The sequence below is a fragment of the Anabrus simplex genome, chromosome 1, assembly GCF_040414725.1.
Source record: "Anabrus simplex isolate iqAnaSimp1 chromosome 1, ASM4041472v1, whole genome shotgun sequence".
NCBI lineage: Eukaryota > Metazoa > Arthropoda > Insecta > Orthoptera > Tettigoniidae > Anabrus > Anabrus simplex.
The window spans coordinates 997,238,129-997,261,968 of record NC_090265.1 but is presented as its reverse complement, the minus strand read 5'-3'; the positions used below and the strand labels follow the sequence as shown (position 1 = coordinate 997,261,968).

The following is a 23,840-nucleotide window of genomic DNA, read 5'->3' as shown; positions in this document are numbered from 1 at the left end:
TATGCTGCTGATAGTGCTATGCAGGCGTGGTCGAACAGAAATATCCTTTTACGTGGAGAGCAAGTTACGCACTACTTTACCCAAAGGTGGTAGAACCGGCCCTTAAATTTGAATTATTATCACAGTACACTACCTAATCAAAGAGCCTCCATGGCTCAGACGGCAGCGCATCCGCCTCTCGCCGCTGGATCCCATGGTTCAAATCCCAGTCACTCCAAGTGAAATTTGTGCTGGACAAAACGGAGGCAGGACATGTTTTTCTCCGCGTACTCCGGTTTTCCCTGTCATCTTTCATTCCAGCAACACACTCCATTCTCATTTCATAGCATCTATCAGTCATTAATAACTCACTTTGGGAGTAGCAACCTCATCGTACTACTAGCCTATATATGAGTCATATATTCCATCCCTGATCCGGTCAATGACTGGAAAGCAGGTTGTAGGTTTTCATTTTCACTACCTGATCAAAAGTATCTGGGCACCTATCTGAAATTGCATTTTAGACTTTATCCAAGCCACATTCCCTATTATTGGGCATTAATATGAGATGGGTACACCTCATACAGTCTCGAAACCACAACACTGACCAATAGAGATAATTCCAAACTTCAGGCAGCTGAAATGAAATTCCTACGCACTATGATCCAGAAAACCAGGAAAGACAAGATTAGGAATAAGAAAATTAGAGAAGAAGTAGGAATAGACAATTCTCTCCTAAATAAGATTCAGATATCAAGACTGAAGTGGTTTGGTCACATGAAGAGGATGCCAGTAAACAGAACTGCAAGGAAGGAATTTGACAGAAAGGTAGAAGGAAGACGACCCATGGGAAGGCCACGAAGGAAATGGATAGATTTAGTTAAGAGCGATGTAATGCTGAGAGGTCATGATTGGGACAAGTTGGTGGAGGAAGAATGGTACAAGGACAGGATGAGATGGAGGAGGCTCATATACCACACCCGGGAAACTGGAGATGGTTTAGGATGATGATGACACCCTTTGCCTTTATGATGACTTTAACACTGAGTGCCAGACAGAATTTCATAGGATTGCCACCTAGTGCCGTGAGCTAATAACATCAAGCTACTGCCTGGTGCCCAAAACGTTCACAGGCTTAACCAAGCAAATGATCGCTGGAATGAGGATGTATTTATGATATATTAGGTTAACTTATTATGTATATTAGGTAAAATGTTGAGATCCCATCTGGGGTCGTATTGGTCATTACGAAGTGTGCACGTACACGCGCCCCCATATGGGGTCGTACTTATACAGTAGTTACTATCCTGACACTTGGTCGAACTTACCTTTTCCTCTGGAGGGACGGGTTATATGCTGCTGATTATGAGAGCATTGGGCATACTGGAGCCGTAAAAAGGTATGATCCCCGATTTTAGGTCAGGAAATATTTGTAAATGGAGATCTTCCGATTTTAGGTTAAGAAATTTTCGAATAAAATCTAGTTATATAAAGTAGTGAAAATCATGTGAATTTGGTAAATTAGGATGTAAGAGCATAATATTATAAGAAGAATTATTAGTTATGGAATATTGAATAAGTGTACAATTTTGTTTACTATAACTTTTAATATGAGTAAGAGAACCTAGCAGCGATGTTTGTGCAACATGGGAAACCAGTGACTATATCGTTGAAGATGGTCATAATTGAATAGATTATTTTAGAAACCAGTCAAGCGCCAAGTCTGTCATTTTTGGGAAAATTATAAAAACTGTCTAGCATTAAACAAAATGTTATGGTAGGGGATTTAATATTTTAGCTTGAAAACATATTTTAATACTTTCTTTTGAAGGATAATATTTTGTGCTTATTAACTTAGGTGTAAAAATCCGAAAAATTTTCCACTTAACTGGTTTCTGAAATAAATGAGTGTTGCAAACATATTTTTATGGAATAATTCTTGAATTTTGAAAGGATTTTGTCATAAATCCCATATTTGTGAAAATAGAAAATATTTTAACAAATTCACGCCCATCATCTGAGCGGCTATTTGAAGGGCTGGCCCAGCTATTCCAGCTGTTAGTGGCAGAGCAAAGAACTGCAAATTCTTTTCACAATAAGTTCTAAAGTAAGCAAGATATGGAAACAAAATTTTCCACATACCTTAATGAAGTCTTCTAGTATCTCTGTAGGGTGTGGTAGGTAATGTCACACTTTCCTGGGTGAATGGGAACACCACACCTTCCACAAAAGTAGAGTGTTTCACTAATCATTTTATTTTTGAAGCAAACTTTGCACTTTCTTCGGGGGGAATTTGACTATATTTAATGGCGTAAACTTCAAAAGAATATGCTCTTTTCTCTTTCCATCTAACTTAAATGATGGATCCTTGGCCGGTGTCCTTTTTGGCTACAAAATCGCGGGATGTTGACTTGGAGCTGATGAAGTAGATAGAGCTGAGATTTCGGAGAGAAGTGACTGTACTTGTATGTCGGGTTCACTTTTCCCCCCGTCTGCGAATTGCCTGGTGTTCCTTTAGATCTTTTGGTACACCCCTATTTGACCGTATTGTTCCACATACAGCAGTGTTCTGTTCCCGTAATTGTTTCGCAAGTCCAACGCTATTTGTAATAATTGTCCATATAGACTGTATACCCTTGGCCAAGATAATTTTCAAGCAGCTGAAAAACTGTGCTTTGTAAATTCGCATCACTTGCATCATTTATATTGTCCCTACACGCTAAGTTACACTTCAGAATGCGATTATACCAAAGGATTATACAAACGCTTGTGCAATCACAAACCAACTACGCAGCCAGTTGTGCCAGCGCTAGGCTACCTTCAGAAGCAAAACGAAGAAAGTGCATTGGGAGGGAAAATCGCCATGGCCATGTGGTTTCTGATGAGTAGAAGCATTCATAAGGGTATTACTTTCATCTCTCTCGCACATACTTGTGACCAAAATAGATCCCAGCTGCGTAGGAACGGCTCCAGTTCAAGGTTGCGCTTATCCGGGCTAACTCTGATACAGTCCACAGCATGGTCACGTGCTATAGGCAATAACTCGGATACGGGCGTGAATGTGTTAATTATTAAAAGGATGAAATCAGCAATGTCTGCTCCATCATGACAGGCGGTAATCAATCCTCATAAACAAACTCCACAGCACATTCTGTCTCTGTAGTAGGCCATTGTAAAATGCTGTTATAAAAGTGTTCATATCCCATCAGGTAAGGTTTTAAGGCATTTAGGTGACGTATCTTCTTGATATGGATGGGCACATAAAGCAAACAATAACAAAGAATAGTACAGGGCTCACACCAGGTACTTCCTTGTCTGAATAAGAAATATAATGTTCTCCTTTTACCCTTGCATTCCAAATAATATTATGCATGCGACTTCATTTGTCTACCACTCCCGGTTTCCTTTCAGATACAGGTTTGTCTCCTGAACTTTCAGACATATCACTACAATTACAAAAAATACCAACTAAACAAAAGAAACAATTTTTCAATCAGTTGTTCACAAAACTACGAACATGCGATTCCAGAAACACAACAATGACAATAAAAACAGCTGAACAGCTGGCTTTTCATGATTGAGAGCAGCAGCGCTAACCAGCAAGGTGCGGTACATCACAAAATATACCAGCAGTTTACTCCAGAAACCAGCCAAGCGGTGTCACTTAACTGGTTTCTGAACCAAACATGAAATTCAACGTAATGCCTGACCATTATAGGAGGACGTTTCTTGACTAGTTTCAGCCTCAAAATGCGCGTATACCCTCTTAATAACATATTCTGCATTTAGCTAATTTTTTCATTTTTTGGCACTTGACTGCTTTCTAAAACAAAGTAGAAGTCCGCTATAGCGAGTACGGCTTATAACGAGAACCCCGTTATACCAACAATATTTTGATGTCCCTTCAAAATTCCTATATTAATCGGTGTATTATCCTTCGGTTACAGCGAGAGCCCTATCACTGACGCATCCGTTATTACGAGCGATTAAGCGCGCGCGATTTTTTCCGTTATCGATATTTATGCACCCCAGCGGTTATGATGCATGCAGTCGATTATCTTCGTATCGTTTCCTCGCTATGTGCACTAGCTAGTTCTCTCGTCGACATTCGAAGGCGATGTCTGAGTCCATTTGTGATACCCGTCGACTGCTGTTCCGTAAAGAAAATTTGAAATGGAAGAGAACATATTTTCGTAACAAATGCGCAAATAACATGTCCGATAACAGTTCTTAACTCATTAAAAATAAAGGCTGACTAAACGATTGCTTAATTTTAATGTTAAATACTGCAATTAAGTAAAAATGGAATACACCTCGAGATATGGCAGAGTGCATAATTGTTAAATTACGGAAAGGTTATTATCATGTAAATTTACGGCGAGAAGGTTTATCATTTCTCCAGTGGCGCAAGAAGTATGTTTTCATCATATGTATAGTACGGATAAGTTAGGATAGGTGACGCTGTTTGAATAAGGAAACCGAAACGTTTGTAACAAAATGTGATCGATCATCTTTAGTACGGTATAGCTTTTTCACTATGTGCATTTGCGAGCTCTCTCATCGACATTCAAAGGCGATGTTGGAGTCTATCAGTAATACCCAAAGACTGCTATTCTCTAAAGAAAATTTGAATGAAAGAGAATAACAAGTTTTCGTAATACAGGCGTAAATAACGTGGTCGATAGCAGCTGTTTATTCGTTAAAAATAACGGCTGAAGTAAACGATCTCTTAATTTTAATCCTATGTACTGAAATTAAGTAAGAATGTGATACACCTCAAGATATGACAGAGTACATCACTGATTTCAGAGGATAATTCATATTTTCTCGTGTCTAGTTAAATTTCGGAAAGGCTATTCACATGTAAATTTTAAGCGACGATAACTCATTTCTCTACATGCGTATCAATTATGTTTTCATGACACATATACGGTTAGGTTAGGTGACGCCATTTGAAGAAGAAAACTCTGGAGTGATACCGTATTTCTCCGAATCCAAGACAATGTTTTTTCCTCAGAATCTCATGCGAAAAATCAAGGGTTGTCTTGCATTCGCGGGAACAGTAATGAATACCACTGGCAACTCTCGCGGTAACTACGTTGCTTCTTTTCACCCCACGCACGCACACACAATTCGTTGACAATGAGCGACCGCCTCTTTATTACACATCGCTAGCCGTGACAACCGGTTGTACAGTGCCTGTGTGTAACGTCACTGGATCTCGGCAACTACTGAAGAGAGAATGACATACTATTAGCCTCTACAAAAACGTTTCTCAAATCTGCAGAATGGCATCAAAACATGCGAGCCTCTGAATTCTTAGAAAGGACACGATTACTCAGAGGCAGAGTTATAACGCGTCTGCTGTACCTGACCCTTAGTAAAATTAAGTTTTTATAAACAGCAAGAATATTTTCGTAATGGATAATCGTAAAGATACGTGGAACAGGTATTGCCGGCAAATTGTCAACGGGTTCTCGTCGAAATTATGCCAAATTTAAGTTACCGGAAATGGTTATTGAACACTCGGAACTGTAGAATAATTGTGCAGCCACAAGAAAATATGGGGTAGGCCTAACTAAGTCAATATTTGGTGTCAGAGCGAAGACAAAGATACAAAAAATGCATTCAGTGGTCCGCAACAAGGACGCTTTAAAGAACATATGAGAAAATGAAATTGTGAGGTATGTGCACGAAAAACGCAAGGGCGGAAAGGCCATACCATGGCGCAATAAACTTGTTTGTTGACCTTCAACGTACGCGATTAGGCCTAGCTATCCGCTGAAGTTGGCCGAACCCGGCAAGCGAGACGTGCGTGAAGCGGTAGCCGGTTATATCTGACGATGAGTAAAAGTACCGTCAAAGTTTTTATAGACAGCAAGAATATTTTCCTGACGGATCGACGTATTGTAGAGAAGCGTGCAATAGGTATTGCCGGCAAATTTTCAACGGGTTCTCTTCGGTATTACGATGTCAATTTTAAGTTAATGGTCATTAAACCCGCGGAAATAAAGAATAATTGTGCAGCCGCAAAAAAATGCGGCATGACGAAAGCCAATGTTCGCCATCTAAAAACGGTATAAAAATGCGTACTGTACAACAAAGGCATTCATATGATTTTACAATGCACTTTCTGAGCCAGATTAAAATTTTTTGAAGGAAAAAGTGGGGTTCGACTTGGGTTCGGAGAAATATGAAACTAATTTTTTCAGAATGAAATTAAGCATACACTTTCACGTTGTATCAGATTTCGAAAAATAACAAACAGGTAAGTCATAGTGTGGATATAATCCGCGGAAACGCAAGTTTTGAACAAACTGATTGCTGTTTCATACCAATTTTATTGTATATGGGGTTTCTCCGACTTTTATACAAAAATCGGATATAACGACAATCCGTTATAGCGAGTAAATTTTCCGCTGTTGTGAATTCTCACTATAACGGACTTCTACTGTAATCAATTCAGTTGTTGCAATAGCTGGCTTGGAAACCCGGAGTACAGTGGGGATGTGTATGCTGAAGACTGTATCAATATAGATGAACGTGCGAGATCGCTATTTGCTCTGTACTAGGTTCAAATTCACTGTAACTATATACTTCGTTTACATCATCATTGTCTGACTTGTTCGATATATCGTCCAGACTATCTGCACTAAGTATTTTACTGCTCGATTTACTCGTAACGACTTCAAAAAGAAAAGGAAACTCACAGCACTGCACACTTACATAAACAATCCGTGCGCGAGATAGACAATGACTTTGTCACCCTACAAAGCACTCTTGACGTACCCATATGGGGTCGCGTCAAAACAGGAATTGAGGAATGGAAGATGGACTATGCGTGTACTTAAATAGACGACCAACAGATGGCAGGAAGAGACTTTATACAGCTTCGAAATACATACTGTGCACCCAAATGGGTTCGCACAGTTCTCGATTTAGAACGAACGCACAACCCCATATGGGGACATGAAGTTCAATAACTTGACTACTCTCACACACCCAAATGGGGTCGCTGGCACTCAATGTGTTAACTCTGTTAGGGACACTTTCAATGAGGTGTCTGAACGTCTGTGGAGGAATTGCAGCTCAATACTTTCTCAGGAGTCAACCAGAGAAGGTAGTGATGCTGGACCCGGGGTCTGGAGCGAAGTCAATGTTCCAACTCAACCCAAATGGTTTCCCCATCGGATTCAGGTCGGGACTCTGGGCAGGCCTGTCCATTTCAGGAATGTTACTGTCCACAAACCATTGACTCACAGATGCAGCTTTATGACGGGATGCATTGTCATGCTGATACAAACAATCATCGTCTCCGAACTGGTCCTCTACTGTACGCACTACACAATGATTTTAAATGTGTCCATAACCTTCTGCATTTTGACTTTTCTTAAGTCCAATAAGGAGACCACACCCTAACCATAAAAATCACCTGCATACCATAACACCACCCCCTCCTCCTCCGTACTTCACTGTTGGCGCTACACATGATTGCAGGTAACATTCTCCAGGCATTCACCAAACCCAAACCCTTCTATTGGATTGCCACAGGGTATCACTCCAAATCACTTGTTTCCAGTCATCCACTGTCCAGTGGCATTGCTCTTTACACCACCACAAGCATCGCTTAGCATTGACTAAAGAAATGTTTGGCTGAGCAGCAGCTCAACCAGTGTACCCCATTCTTTTTAACTCCCGACACACATTGTGCTTGCTGGATTGCTGGCAACACTTCGGAACTCACGAGTGATTCCCTCTGCTGATTTCTTGCGATTATTTAAAAAAAAAAACCTCTGCAATGCTCGACGGTCCCTGTCCATCATTAAATGAGGTCTGCCTGGTCTTGATATAGCTGCAGTTGTTCCTTCAGATATCCACTTCGCGATCATATCACCAACAGTCGACTTGGGCAGCTTTAGAAGGGTTTAAATGTCCCTGATGGATTTACAATTAAATTGAAATAAGATATATAATGGTTCAACCTTTTCAATACAAGTAGAATTAGAAATGTAATTTTACATTCCTAGTTGATTACAAGCGGTACCGGTTTCGACCACTGTTCCGGGTCATTATCAGCCGATCACTTAAAATGACGGATTTGTTACTCAGGTGACAATCAAATAACTAGTCCATGTTTGAAGTCACTCAGCTCTCCTGACCTATCCATTCTGCCATTACTGCTTCTCTACTGACAAAATACTCGCCGCCTCCTTTTATACTGGCGGGTCCGCCTCTCGTCACATCTAGGGTTCAATTCCACATTACACAGGGGAGTCCACATTCTTTTGATCAGGTAGTGTATAATTCAACTCCCATGTAGATGAAAACCATTTAGATACCCACAACGAACGTTATATCTACAGTCTATGATCAATTGTTTCTGAAAAATGTATCTGTGAGGAACTTTTACAACACCCTGAGTCTCTTACTTTTTAAAGCAACTGTACAAAGATAAAAGTGTCGAATTGTCTAAGGATTTACCATTTCCTGGATGGGAATGACAGAATTTCCAATAAGAAAAGTAAAATTCCTATTATCCATTCAGCAAAACGTAATACATAATTCAAAAAGTTTTAAGCTTGATTTTTCAGTGTTCTAGTGTGTTATGACTATCTGTTCGGTGAGTTTCTGAAAATAATTTTTTTTTTTTTTAAATTCAAAAAACCCCTACAACAGTATCATGTGAATGAGCATGTTTCGCTTTGTAGTGGCATTCTGCATTATGCCTTTTCAATATAACAGACGGGCCTCACAGTAGGCATTTTATACAACCCACTGCCAGCACAAAAATAAAATTAAAAATACAGTTCTTCCAACTGGCTCTCTACAGCGAGATTCGACAAGGCCATTTTCTTTTCATTGTCTACCACCATTCGCGTGGTGTAGGGGTAGCGTGCCTGCCTCTTACCCGGAGGCCCCGGGTTCAATTCCCAGCCAGGTCAGGGATTTTTACCTAGACCTGAGGGCTAGTTCGAGGTCCACTAAGCCTACGTGATTAGAATTGAGGAGCTATCTGATGGTGAGATGGCGACCCAGTCTAGAAAGCCCAGAATAACGGCCGAGAGGATTTGTCGTGCTGACCACACGACACCTCGTAATTTGCAGGCCTTCGGGCTGAGCAGCAGTCGCTTGGTAGGCCAAGGCCCTTCAAGGGCTATAGTGCCATGGGGTTTGGTTTTTTTTTATTTATTTATTTATTTATTTTTTTTTTTTTTTTAAGCAGGCCACTGCCTGTTATTGACCATCACACCTGTGACAACCACAACGTCACTGTGGCTGAATCATACACTCATCACCAGCCCGCCCGCCTACAAGGCTCCGTGCCCAAGGGACGAAATGCCCACCATGAGCACTTCTGGTCTAGATAAATACACAACATATGTTTATCTATTCCTTGCAGCTATTGTACATTTTAATACTAAAGCAGTAATAAATTGCCCCTTCAATGACTTGACACAAAGACGCCAGATTTATCAAAACAATAAATACAATCCCAAAGGTTTCTTTCATTTAAACACTTAAATCCCAAATATGTCTGGATTTATTCTTGCACAAACAAGTACAGAAGACAAGTGTCTTCAATACACAACCCACCTTGTCTTTCTACATTTTCGAGAACACTTCGGTTCTCTCTCTCTTTTTTTTTTTTTTTTCTCCCTCATCTACACTTCAACTTTTATATTTTCTTTCATAGAGGGGATGCAACATAGGAGTGAAAACAAGGATTATTACACACTGTATTAAATTTACATCTATGAAACTGTACAATTCATTTTATAACAATTTAAAAAAAGATCAGTTTTGCTACTCATATACTCACAAACAGCAAGCATTAGGAGTGATAATTAAGAGAATAATTGTTCCCACAGTAACACTAGAACTCCACAAGTAGGCAATAACCATGGTCCTTAAGGAAGTACAGCCATCATGCAGGAAGTGTAATGGCATACAGTACCTGGTTACAAACCTTGGCGGCACCAAACTGTATTCGTGCTTTTCCTTTGACTAGGGTGGCAGCTATCTGCATTATGACAGCCTCAACAGTATATGCTGAACTCCAACCTTGTTTGGTTAACAGTTCCATACAGATGGCTCCACCCACCAGGACATAACCACCAGAGATAATAGGATGTACCACACGGACGAATGGAGGTTCAAAAGGATACGATTCCTACACAAAGAAAAAACTATTAACAGGTCACTGAAACTAGAAAGATTTCTCAAAACTATGTTTAGAAAACTCAAAAAGTGCAAAACTATGCTGAATGAATTACCCAATGATAATTTTTTTTTTTACTTTTTTATATTTAAATTATTTGTGCAATTATCACATCCATAGTAAGGACTTAGCCAGAGATGTCGGACAGAATAGCACATACGAACTGCTACGAGTAGTCTTGTTAAAACATACATACAAGAGAGATGAGGAATAACACACACAAGTAAAGTAAGTAAAGGGTAATCCACAGGAAATAGGTGGGTTGTTGTTGGGTTTTTTTAACGTTGCACCAATGCAGATATGTCTTACTGTGACAACGGTATAGAGAGAATTAGGAGTGAGAAGGAAGCGGCCATGGTATGAAAATGGAAAATCACAGAAGACCATCTTCAGGGCTGCCAACAGTGGGGTTCAAAAGCACTAGCTCTTGTATGCAAGCTCAGAGCTGCGTGTCCCTAACCGTATGGCCAACTCACTTGGTACAGGAAACAGTACTAAAATAAACATTGATACTGAAAGGTAACGTATATTTACAGCAAAGTTAGTTGTGACTCTCAGTGCTATACGCAATGCCATTATTAAAACACGAAACCAATGTTCATTTCAGCAACAAAAGTTAATTACTGAAACATGAAAACAATGTTCCTTTCTTGAAAATATCATCAGGCATATGGCTTCCATCAGGGGCGGTGCACTTCTCCAGATGTTCACAAAAAACCCTCAAGACATTTTGACACATTTCTAGAGGAATGGCCTAAATCTCCTCCTGGATTGCATCTTTCAACTCAATAATAGCATGAAGCAGTCATGCAAAAACTTTGTCCTTCAGATAACCTCATAGGAAAGAATAATCAATGTGGAAAGAAGTGGTGCAGTGTACCCATCAAGGCACAGGCCATATGGGCCATAGTCCCATCTTGTTGAAACCCTACCAAGTCCAGGTGACCTTGTGCCTGTAGCTGTGGAATGAAGTAGTTCTCAATCAGGGTTTAGTATCACTTGGTACTGACAGTCATTGCCTGCATCGCATCATCTTTTAAAAAAATACTGTTCAACAATTCCAATGGAATGTCTAATAGCACACCACATAACATTTTGGCTACTGACATACCCGTTAAGATGAAAATTTACCTCATCGGACACCGCCAGATTTGTCAAAATAGTGCCACGTTGGTTAATTCTGTGCAGTAATGTTGTGCAGAAACCTCACCGGCTCACTTTATCTACTGGCCACAACTGCTGACCTATTTGCAACTTGTACAGATAAAACTTTAAATCACGCCTCACAATCCTCTACAGGGACATACGAGAGATGTCTAATGTTCTGGAATGGGAAAGAAGAGATCACAAGGGGTTTCGCCATAGATCTGCTTGAACATGTTGGATATTGTCCACTGTTCTAACAATCTTTGTAGGCCCTTTATGCTTTGTATTGATTACTAAACCACACTAATGCCACTTTTGCACCCAAATGAATATTGCCCTTCCCTCTGGAACACGGGCATGGCATACCCTTCGACGGTGCATTTCACACTGCAAGGCCACAACACTCCTAAAATGCCTGAACGCCTCCACTACCTCAATACGCACACACAACGGCCAATGTTCCATGGTGGACTGAACAGCATACCTTGCACATCCGATTCCATTTGACGGATGACACGAATGCATGTTGGTTGTCACAGGATTGTCTCCTACAAATGCATTTATTTCCCACGGACCACCCTGTACTTGGTACAACACTCAAAACAGTCAATACTTAATATCCTCACATAGGCCATTTTCCTCCATAATCACAACAGAAAAATGAAATGGCAACACAGCAACATACCAAAATAATCAATTTATTTGAACAATTAACTCTTATTTATATCAGCAGCATCCAGTATTCTGCACAGCACGCAGAGGTCTACACAGTGTGTAACTAGGAATCACTGGCCAGCATAGATCTCCTCCAATCCCATCCGTCTTTGCGTCCCCATTTCTTCGCGCAGTAGAAGTCTCCTCACTCGTCACAATTTTACAGGATAAGAGTCGTTAATTTTTCAGTAAAAATTATGAGAAAACTGAAATTACTGTTCATAAGATGTTAAGCCTGTCAATTATCAATCAAACTGTATGTTACATAAAGGTAGGGGCTATAAATGAACAACATTTAAAAACAGAGATTTGTTACGGTTACTGTAAATGATCAACAAGTAAATGATATCATCAGTGTCTTCTTTTAAGTGTTTCTGCATTGGCTTAGAGCTCTCTTTGCTTTGCTTCTCTTTCTTCATCAAGTATGACATCGAAGTTGTTCTTGTGAACAGCATTATAATGGCGTTCTATCGTACACTTGTGATAACCCACCATTATCCAAAAGCAAATGAAACATTTAGAGTTTTCGTTGTTCGAAGAACAGCAATCTCATCCTTTTTTTTTAAATTACTACAGTATATCCCTGCAGCATTCCCCAAATTTTGGCAGCGTACAAGAGGAGTACTTACTGCTGCCCTCTGCGTGAAGATAGAACTCCTGATTCAGTAAGTAGGCTGGGAATTGTATTAGTAAAGATCGGGCCAGGTAGGAAGACATCAGGGAGCGCATGCGCACTTGGACTATCTCGCGTAGCGTATCCCCTCCTAACAGAGCTCCTGCTAAAAGGACAGTTCAGTGCATAAGTTAACACTCAGCTGCCGCGCTCTCCTTTCTAATTTCCCGTTGAGTAGTAACTGTAGTTAGTGGTAGTGTACGTTAGGCCTATCTGTAACAGTATGGAAGGCGTTAAAAGTAGCCTGCATCGTATGGTGCTAAAGAGTCAGACTCGTGCAGCAATCTTGAACATTATAGAGTATAGACTTTATGGAAAGGGAGGCAATGGAAGAAAAGTTCGTGATAGATTGTAAAAAAGTGCAGGAAAGAGTAGCAGCAGCTATTGGAGTGTCAGAAAGTTCTTTGGTATGGATTAAGAGCGAAAAACAAAAGAATTAGGAAAACCTATGGATAGTCTGTTTGAAACACCAAACAAAAACCGAATGCGCACAAAGAATATTACTGGATTGGACAACTTTGACGAAGGTGCCGTAAGTCTTATTGTTAGCAATTTTTATTTAGATGAAAAATGTTTACCTAGAGTTTCAAAAATTCGTGCAAAGTTAGGTAAAGACTTAAAGTTCAAAGGATCCAATACTAGTGTCAAGCGAATTCTTCGATCATTAGGATATCATCAGAAAAAGCTAACACTAACAAGCGCATCCTAATTGAAAAACATGAAGAAACATCGATACGGTCATGAAATGGACAACTTGTAATGAAAAACATGACGTTAAATACAAAAGGTTTGTTTATTTAAAAAATACCCAGTATCGGGTGGAGGGTAGTTGTACATGCTGGCGGTGAAATGGGTTTCATCGAGAACTGTCTGCTAATCTGGAAGTCTGGCAGCAAGAGTGGCGACTACCACGATGACATGAATAGTGCCTTTTTTTTTTTAAAGAGAATGAAAGATATGAAAGATAACTTCCACCTCGCAGTGTTCTCGTAATTGACTACTCGTCATATCACAACAAGGAAGTAGATCGTACTCCAACCTCCAGCTCACGTAAAGTGACGATGATCTCCTGGCTAGTGAATAGGAACATTCCACACCGTGAGACAATATACCAACACGAGCTTTATGAGCTTATCAAACTGCACAAGCCGGCACACAAAACCTACGTCCTAGATGAACAGTACGGACACTCGGTAATTCGACTGCCCCCATATCACCCTGAATTAAACAGTACTGAAATAATGTGGGCAAAAGTGAAGAACTGGGTAGCTTCTCACAACGTCACCTTCCCTATTGACGACGTAGAGAAACTCACTAGACAGAAATTCGCGTCAATATCTGCCGAAGACTGGAACATAAGCGATGGGGAACATTTTGAACACATTATGGAGTCCTTTGCGATCCTGCTGGGAGCCGACGACACGTCATCCGGTGAGGACGACAGAAGTGATGACGGAGGACTCAGCGAAATTGAAGAGATGTAGTGGACATAATAAAACAAGAATGTGCTCATTTTGTGAATAATTATAGTGTCATTATTTTATTACTTATTATTTATAGTGCCATTTAAGTTATCTTCGTGTACATACGTTGTTACTCAGCATATGTAGACCCTTTATGGTGTTTCCTTTTATGTTTCTGTACCTGAGAACAATTATATAATTATATATGTCATATCGTTGAGTCACATTCATAGTCTAACATTGCTTTCTCACCTTAAAGCAAAAGTACTTATTATATTATTATTATTATTATTTCTTAATCTTCTTACCCTCCAGGGTCGATTTTTCCCTCGGACTCAGCGAGGGATCCCACCTCTACCGTCTCAAGGGTAGTGTCCTGGAGTGTGAGACATTAGGTCGGGGGATACAATTGGAGAGAATGACCAGTACCTCGCCCAGGCGGCCTCACCTGCTATGCTGAACAGGGGCCTTGGTGGGGGATTGGAAGATTGGAAGGGATAGACAATGAAGAGGGAAGGAAGCAGCCGTGGCCTTAAGTTAGGTACCATCCCGGCATTTTCCTGGAGGAGAAGTGGGAAACCATGAAAAACCACTTCCAGGATGGCTGAGGTGGGAATCGAACCCACATCTACTCAGTTGACCTCTAGAGGCTGAGTGGACCCCGTTCCAGCCCTCGTACCACTTTTCAAATTTCGTGGCCGAGCCGGGAATCGAACCCGAGCCTCCGGGGGTGGCAGCTAATCAGGCTAACTACTACACCACAGAGGCGGACCTTCTTCTTCTTCTTCTCATTATTATTATTATTATTATTATTATTATTATTATTATTATTATTATTATTATTATTTCGTTTCACCCTCTTTGGGGTATGTTGAATCAATTCTTTCTCTCTGTGTTGTTCTTTTCTTAGTGCCCAGTATTTCTTCATTCTTTCTGATCTTCGTTTCTTCTCGTCTTCCGAGACAAATAGATTTGGCTTTTAATGTAGATTTGTTTTGGAACGTTATGTTTTCTTCTTTAGTTATTACTTTAAGCTGTTCGACCGAATAGTGAATTTTCTGTAGTTTTTAATTCTACCATGTCTTTTTCAGTTTCTATAAAACAGTTCGGTTTTGTTTTGGGTTACGGAAGAAGTCAAGATTTGTTCGGTTAATTATAGAGTTCATTCTGAGGAGAAGATGACCATAAAAGTTTATCCTCCTTCTTCGCATAGTTTCTGAGGGTTTTTCAATTTTCTTGAAGCTTATTATTATTATTATTATTATTATTATTATTATTATTATTATTATTATTATTATTATCGAGTTGTTTTACATGACGTGCCTCAGGTTATGAAGCCTGGTGTTATAGCAAACCATATTCTACACTGTACATCTACAGCGTCGTAAAGTTAATTTTACATCAAATTATAATTTACAAATAAGGACTACGCAAACTGATACATGGAAACGACTTTGACAGCTACTGTAATAAGAGGTTAAATTATGTTCTAACTCCTTCAATCTATCTGTCATCTGTAACACTTCTAAATGCATTCATTTCGGCTAGGTATGTCTGTAATTTACAGCCGGAAGGGAATTCCACTAACTGAAAATCTGCGGAGTGTTACATGTCAGTTATAACAAATATTTCGGGTCAACTGTACGTCGCCACAACACTGAGCAAGAAGGGGAAGTCAGCGTTCTCGCTCCCACGGCTCTGCTTTCTCACTCGCACACTTCCCCTCACCGGATGTCTTCCTAGCTGGCCCGATCTCTACAGAAAGCTCTCTGGTTGTCACCCTAACTCCATTATGGGTCATATAGTGAAATGTCAGTACAATGAACTGATGGGGTATAATCATTATTTTTGTAATAGAGAAATTTACTTAAACAGAAAATTGATTAAATTTGCCAAAAAATTGTGTCCCATAATAGGAAAAAACAGATGCTGTCCCTGAGTCAGGTTTTACTGATTACCCATATAGGTATCCATACTGTCACGTGCCAGTCCTGTCGTAGCCCCTTTCGTTACTTCTTGGAAGGGTCTAGTGAGTCAGCCAACCGGGGAACTCCCAGCTGGCCTGGAGGGCATGGCTGGCATTGTATTGTTCTCGTCGGCTGGCTTACCTGCAAGTTTTTTTGGAAATTCAACAGGAATGTTCCGCCTCTAGCCACCTTGCAAATGTTCTGGTTCACATCACCCGAGCCATAAAAAGTGGGGCTAGCCGTGGACAGTCAGTCTGTGTTGGACTCCGTGGTGGTGCCAGTGTGAGACTCATGTGTTGGGGTTCGGTGTCTGGGCTGAAGGTGACAACAGAGGTATTGGCTGTTGCTAGTGTCTCACCTAAGTCCAAACGAGAAGATGTTGTTTGTGTGTCGGAGTGTCAAGCGAGTAGCTGGACTGCAGACAATGTACAGAATAGTGTAAAACAAAAGCTAAAGGTTTCCACCTATTCAATACTGTTTGTTGTAACCTTAAAAAAGTTAAATATTTTACACTATATTCCTCTTGAATATGGATTAATATGAAATTTATTACCTATGAAGACTGTGTACAACCTGTGAGTACTGTTTGTGTATTTCTGTGGATGGAGGATCACTGAGTCAGTGAGGGGAGCCACTATCGTAAGTGTGAGGGTAATTGGACCTGTGTTAATATTCGCCGTTGTATCGTCCTGCTGCTAAATACTGTCGAGCTGTTGCTGTTTGGTTGTTCACTGCATGTGACAGTGTGAATTACTAGACTGTCTCTGGAGTCGAACCAACGAACAGTCATCGCGCACTGAGTGGCCCGTACCCTGTGTTCAGATCCAGCAGTCTACACACAGCTGCTGTATGAAGTGACAAGACTTGGATAAGGGAAAGTAAGAATCATAGCCATCCCTAGGTACCGTAGAACCTCGCTAACTCGGATCGACCCTGGTCCCAGTTCAACTGGGTTATTCAGAGAATAACGGAAAAACATGTACATCACCGAAATATTTTTAATGGAGTTTAGAAATTATTATCGGCACATTTTCACCTAAAAAAAACATACTGTATGTACTGTAATAGCCTATGTATTTGCACTGTACACGATATAACTATAAACTAGTCGGTAGTAAAAAAGGCAGTGAACTTGTCCTATCTCAGTTTAGTGTATCGCTTATGAGCAGCACGATCTCGCATCTGCTTTAACATTAGAAGTTCATTTCGCAATGTTTCAGCTTGACTCTTGAAATAAACCATCAATTTCTCAATGTTTGCTACTGCTTCAGCGTGGGTCATAACCACAGCTGGTTTATCAACACTGTCTGAATCTGAATCCTATTCATTTTCATTTTCAATAACATTGCATGATGCAATAATGTCTTCCTCTGTAATCTGTTTATAGCCTGTCATTGTCAATCTGCAACCAATTTCCAATGTCTTCATCAACATTGGAACAGCCATCGATATTTTTAAAAATGTCTAGAAAATCTTCTTCCACACTTATTTTTCTTCTTCTTCAATCTTGTTTTCTGGCAAGTCACACACACAAGGCCACAACTTTTTCCATTACTTTACCAAAATTTCTCTTCCAACATGTTCCCAAGCTTCCCCAATACAGTAGAGTCTCGATTATCCGACCTAAACGGGACCTGGAGTATGTCGGATCACCGAAAATGTCGGATAATACAGAACAACTTTGAAAATGAGCTGAAACAAACAGGAAGGCTTACTCTAGTACTAAAACAATGACATGTTTTACGGTACTCTATTTAATGCATTATCAGATCAATTGTACATTGCATGCAGTATTGAATGAAAGCATTCCAAATGTCTTATGTAAAGAAACTTGTCAACAATGTCTGCTTGCCTGCTGATCCACGTTTTCTTGCTGCGAGATCCCGCCATCGATGAAAAATCAGCACCTCTGTTGCGCTTGCTTCCGGCTGTTGCTCAACATAGGTTAATGCCATTTCCAATGCACTTAATCCTTCACTGTGAGTCATCGTTTTCTCCTCTTGTTCTGCAATGCCTCGTTCTTCTTCATCATCATCCTCGTTTCCATTAGCATTCACAAAATCAATAATATCAGGGTCAGTTAGTTCAAACACCTGATCTTGTGCACACCACTTACTCGCATCTTCAGTCGTAGCATCCTCACAGCCAGGAATGCAATTCAGTAGGGGCACAATATTTTCCATGTCTTCTTCTACCACCTCTCGATGTTCAACCTCACTCAACAATATGTTCCAAGACTTTGCTAATGTCGTTGTTTCAACTTCTTCCCAAGACTGCGCTATCCAATATGCCACGTCTTTCATGTTGATTTGTTTTAACTTTTCTATCATGTCATTGCCATTGTCCATTTCCTCTATCAGGGATGAAAGGAGTTTCCGCCGATATTTCCTCTTCAATGTTTCCAGCACACCTTGGTCCATTGGCTGGCATAATGACGTCACGTTAGGAGGGAGGAACATGACTTTGATGTCACCACTTCTAAGTTGCTCTTCATTTGGGTGTGATGGAGCGTTGTCTAGTAGAAGAAGCGCTTTTCTCGGGAGATTATTCGAAGCTAGAAATTTTTCTACATCTGGAACAAACTGTGTAAAAAACCAGTCTTTAAATATGTCAGCAGACATCCAGGCAGCCTTCTGATTCGTGTACTAGACTGGAAGAGCATTAACAGAAATGTTTTTAAAAGCCCTAGGCTTCTTTGCTTTACCGATCATAAGCAATTTTGCTTTTAAGTTCCCAGTAACATTACTACAGGCAAGAACAGTAACTCTTTCCTTAATACGCTTGTAGCCAGGTGCAGACGTCTCGGCTTGGGCTGCGAGAGTTTTTGATGGCAGCATCTTGAAATTTAGCCCAGTCTCATCACAATTAAAAATCTGATCACCGGTTAATCCTTCAGCAAGAATTATTTCTTGAAATTCCTTTTTAAATTTCACAACCTCATCGGATTTAGCTGACAGTTTTTCTCCACAGATATTAAGCTGCCTAATGCCGTACCGTTTTTTCCACCGATCAAGCCACCCCGCACTGGCAGTAAAATTAGGGTCCCCTTCATTAAACTCCTTCTGGAAATACACCGCCTTTTCTTGCAGAATAGGGCCCGATATTGGCAGGCCCTTTTCCCGGTGTTGAGTGAACCAAAGAAATAGCGCTTCACTTACTTTTTCGTACTCACATTTTTTCATTGTTTTTCTAATTTTCAGTGCATCACTTGTTGCTCTGGTAGAGCACCACTTTTCAATTTCTTCCCTCTTTTTTTTCCAGTCTCCCACTGTAACACGTCCAACACCATAATCTGAAGCCACTTTTTGAAGAGTTTCCCCTTTGTCCAGTCTCTTTAGTGCACTCAACTTGTCTTCCATAGAAACAATCACTTTCTTCCGTTTACTCGCCATACTCACAAAGGATATGAAAACTATAACATCCGCACCCAACCAATACTATAATGAACAATGACTGAAGACTCACTGCACCTGTGCTTGAGAGAAAAGCCGGTCCTACCGCCAGCGGTCAGGCCAGTGCTTGTCCCAAGGTCGCACCCTCCACACCGGGTGTCCCTGAATTTAGTCTCCACCAAAAGTTCAAATTAAGTCTACCAGTGTCGGATAACACGGAATGTCGGATAAGCGAAGGTCGGATGAGCGGGACTCTACTGTAATATAAATAACAGTCTTTGCATTAAAACATTTCAGCACCTCTACCACACCATGCTCTCCTTCGTTCTCAACCAGTTGACTTACCATTTGCCTTTTGTATACTTTTTTTTTATTTTTTCTAGAATTCCTTGGTCCATCGGTTGAACAAGAGAAGTTACATTAGGTGGTAAAAATGCTGCTGAAATATCATCTTTGACTAGTTCATTGACAGGTGGATGCGAAGGTGCATTGTCAATCAGCAAAACCGCCTTGTTGGGAAGGCCACACTTCGTCAAATATATTTTTTACTGACGGCACAAAATTCTGAAAAAAACATTGTTTGAAAATGTCACAAACCATTCAAGCACTTTTTTGTAAGCTGTAAATTACAGGCAATGAATCTCATTTAACATTTTTCAATGCACAGGAGTTTTTAACTTCACTATTATAAGGAGAGGAAGTTTGTGCTTTCCTCATGCATTACTGCAAGCCATTATGGAGATGCGGTTTTTCCCTTTTTTTTAATTTTTTTTTTATACCCTTTCGCTGAATCTTCTACTTTTGAGGCTAGTGTTTTACTCGGCAACATCCGGTAAAATAAACAGGTTCATTGGCATTGTAAAGATCTGCCATCAATTCTTCCTTTCTAATAAAGTCTTCAAACTTTCTTTTAAATTTTTCTGCTGCTTCAAAATCACCAGATAAGCTTTCCCCAGTGACTGTAAGTTGACGCACTCCATGCCGTTTTTTTCCATCTGTCCAACCATCCCTGCCTTGCTGTAAAACTTGGATCTCCATGGGGAAACTGTTTGTTCAAACTCAATGCTTTCTGTTGGATGATTGGTCCAGAAATCAGCAAACGACGTTCTCTATCAGCACAAAACCAGGCAAACATGGCTTCATCCAGAGTTTCTAGTTTAGCAGTTTTTGCTTTACACCGATTATGCAAACTGTCCTCAGAAATCATCTTGAAACAAAAGTTTTCAATGCGTTTTAAGTTCTTTTTCCAATCGAATAGGTCAATGTTCCTACTTCAAACTCAGCAGAATGTCGTTTAATGATTCTCCCTTATCAATTCTTGTCAATGCTTCCATCTTTTTTTCCATAGTCACAACAATGTTTTTATGTTTCGTCGCATTGCGGACAACGAGCAAACGAAACAGCATAATGATACTGTACCTAGAGTATGACACTAGGAAAACTCGCGAACATTATGACCGAGATTGCAGCGCAACTGAGGAACATTGTTTCTTGGTCAATGTCAAGTGCAAGGCGCGGGTGGGGAAGGAGAGGGTTGAGTTACCAAGCTACCGCGTAGCAACTGCAGGTGGGGTGAGTGCAATGAACTCGGCCGTTGGCAAGAGAATTCAAGTATTGTACCTACTGAGAATAACAACTTATCGGCTGTAAAACAAGTCTTCATTTACTATGCTAAACAAGATAATTTATTTTAAAAAACTGGTCCGGGTTATCCGGATGTCCGAGTTAACAAGGTTTTACTGTAATTCCATCCGGCCAAGATTCCCTGGTGTGTGTACGGAAGAGAGACTTGTTAACGGACAGCAATTAGTAAGTGTGGCCATTCATGGTTACTTACAGGATGTCCGAGAAGACCCCGCACTACTGCGTCAAAACATTACATTGTATAGTGGAGTACTTACATATAAAAACTCTGTAGAGATCAGGCCAGCTATCAAGACACCCGGTGAGGGGAAGTGTGCAAGTGAGGAAGCAGAGCCGTGGAAGCGAGAATGCTGATTTCCCCTTCTCACTCAGTGTTGTGGCAACGTACAGTTGACCCAAAATATTTGTTATAACTGACATGCAACACACTGCAGATTTTCAGTTAGTGGAATTCCCTTCCAGCTGTAAATTACAGATATACCTAGCCGAAATGAATGTATTTAGAAGTGTTACAGATGATATATTTAAGGAGTTAGAACTTAATTTAACCTGTTATTATAGTAGCTGTCAAAATTGTTTTCGTATATCATTTTGCCTAGTCCTTATTTTAAATTATACTTTGATATAAAATTAACTTTACGACACTGTAGATGAACAGTGTAGAATATGGTTTGCTATAACACCAGGTTTCATAACCTGAGCCACGTCATGTAAAATAACTCGATAATAATATTAATAATATTAATAATATTAATAACAATAATATAATAATATACATCGAGAATGGAACACACTACAAGAAAATTGAAAACTCTCAGATACCATGCGAAGAAGGATAATTTTTTATGGTCATCTTCTCCTCAGAATGAACTCTTATAGATTAACTGAACAAATCTTTGACTTCTTCCGTAACCCAAAACAAAACCGAACTAGTTTAAAGAAACTGAAAAAGACTTGGTAGAATTAAAAATTACACAAAATTCACTAATCGGTCGAACAGCTAAAGTAATAACTAAAGAAGAAAATATAAGGTTCCAAAACAAATCTACATTAAAAGCCAAACCTATTATCTTGGAAGACGAGCAGAAGCGAAGATCAGAAAAAATGAAGTAATACTGGGCACTATGAAAAGAAAAACACACAGAAAAAGAATTGATTCAATATACCCCAAAGAGGGTGAAATGAAATAATGATGATAATAATAATAATAATAATAATAATAATAATAATAATAATAAAGGTACTTTTGCCATAATGCGAGAAAGATGTGTTAGACCATATGATCGTTCGTCCCTAGCTGCTTAATGCCAATATTTTGTTGCTCTCTTGTAAAATAAGAAATGTGACTTAACAATATGACATAATTATATAATTGTTCTCAGGTACAGAAATAAAATATAATTCATAAAAAGAAACACCATAAAGGGTCTATATATGCTGAGCAAAACTATATATGCTGAGCAAAAGGCAACAATATATTTATACAACGATAACTTAAACGCCACTTGAAATAATAAAATAATGACATTATATTCACAAAATGAACACATACTTGTTTTATAACATCCACTACAGATCTTCAATTCCACTGAGTCTTTCGTCATCACTTCTGTCATCACCGGATGACGTGCTGTCGGCTCCCAGCTGAATTGCAAAGGACTCTATAATGTCAAGAGGTTCCTCATCCCTCATGAAGTCTTTCTCCACCTTCTTTGTGTTCACATTTACGCTTCCAGTCTTCGGCGTATATTGACGCGAATTTCTGTCTAGCGAGTTTCTGTACGTCGTCAATAGTGAAGGTGACGTTGTGAGAAGCTACCCAGTTCTTCACTTTTGCCCACGTTATTTCAATACTGTTTAATTCAGGGTGATATGGGGCAGTCGAAGGACTGAGTGTCCGTACTGTTCCACGAGTTCATCTAGGACATAGGTTTTGTGTGCCGGCTTGTGCAATTTGATAAGCTCATGAAGCTCGTGTTTATACATCGTCTCACGTTGTGAAATGTTCCTATTCACTAGCCAGGAGATCGTCACTTTACGTGAGCTGGAGGTTGGAGCATGATCTACTTCCTTGTTGTGATATGACACGTAGTCAATCACGAGAACACTGTGGGGTGGAAGATTAGGAATAAGCATATCTTTCACCCACTTAAAAAAATTGTCACTATTCATGTCATCGTGGTAGTCACATTCTGGCTGCCAGACTACCAGATTAGCAGACAGTTCTCGATGAAACCCTTTCACCGCCAGCACGTACAACTATAAGTCTTTTTCCTTTTGACATGGGCGCTGATATACCGGATATTGAATTTTCAGACAAGCCTTTGCTGGATACAGGGGATGTATGCAAATAGGTTTCATCCATGTACACTATAGGCCTATCCTCCGCCCGACTGGGAAATTTATTCCTTCAAATAAACAAATCTTTTGTATTTTATGTCATATTTTTCCATTAGGATGCGCTTGTTAGTGTTAGTGTTTTCCAATGATAACCAAACGATCGAAGGATTCGCTTGACACTAGTATTGGATCCTTTGAACTTTAAGTCTTTATCTAATTTTGCACGAATTTTTGAAACTGTAGGTAAACATTTCTCATCTAAATAAAAATTGTTAACAATACGACGTATGGCACTTTCGTCAA

The 23,840-nt window shown here is 39.9% G+C and overlaps 1 protein-coding gene across 2 annotated transcripts in view; it reads right to left on the bottom strand.

The window, feature by feature from the left end:
* The window catches only part of LOC136857883 (ubiquitin-conjugating enzyme E2 Q1), a 153,539-nt gene that overhangs the window by 54,589 nt on the left and 75,110 nt on the right, over positions 1 to 23,840 (bottom strand). Inside the window, exon 6 of one of the 2 annotated variants that reach the window (XM_067136918.2) lies at positions 9,947 to 10,150. In XM_067136918.2, the coding sequence (XP_066993019.1) occupies positions 9,947 to 10,150 (204 nt within the window). Of the gene's footprint in view, positions 1 to 9,934; positions 10,151 to 23,840 lie in introns of both variants that reach the window. The other variant, XM_067136917.2, reaches the window with a different exon arrangement.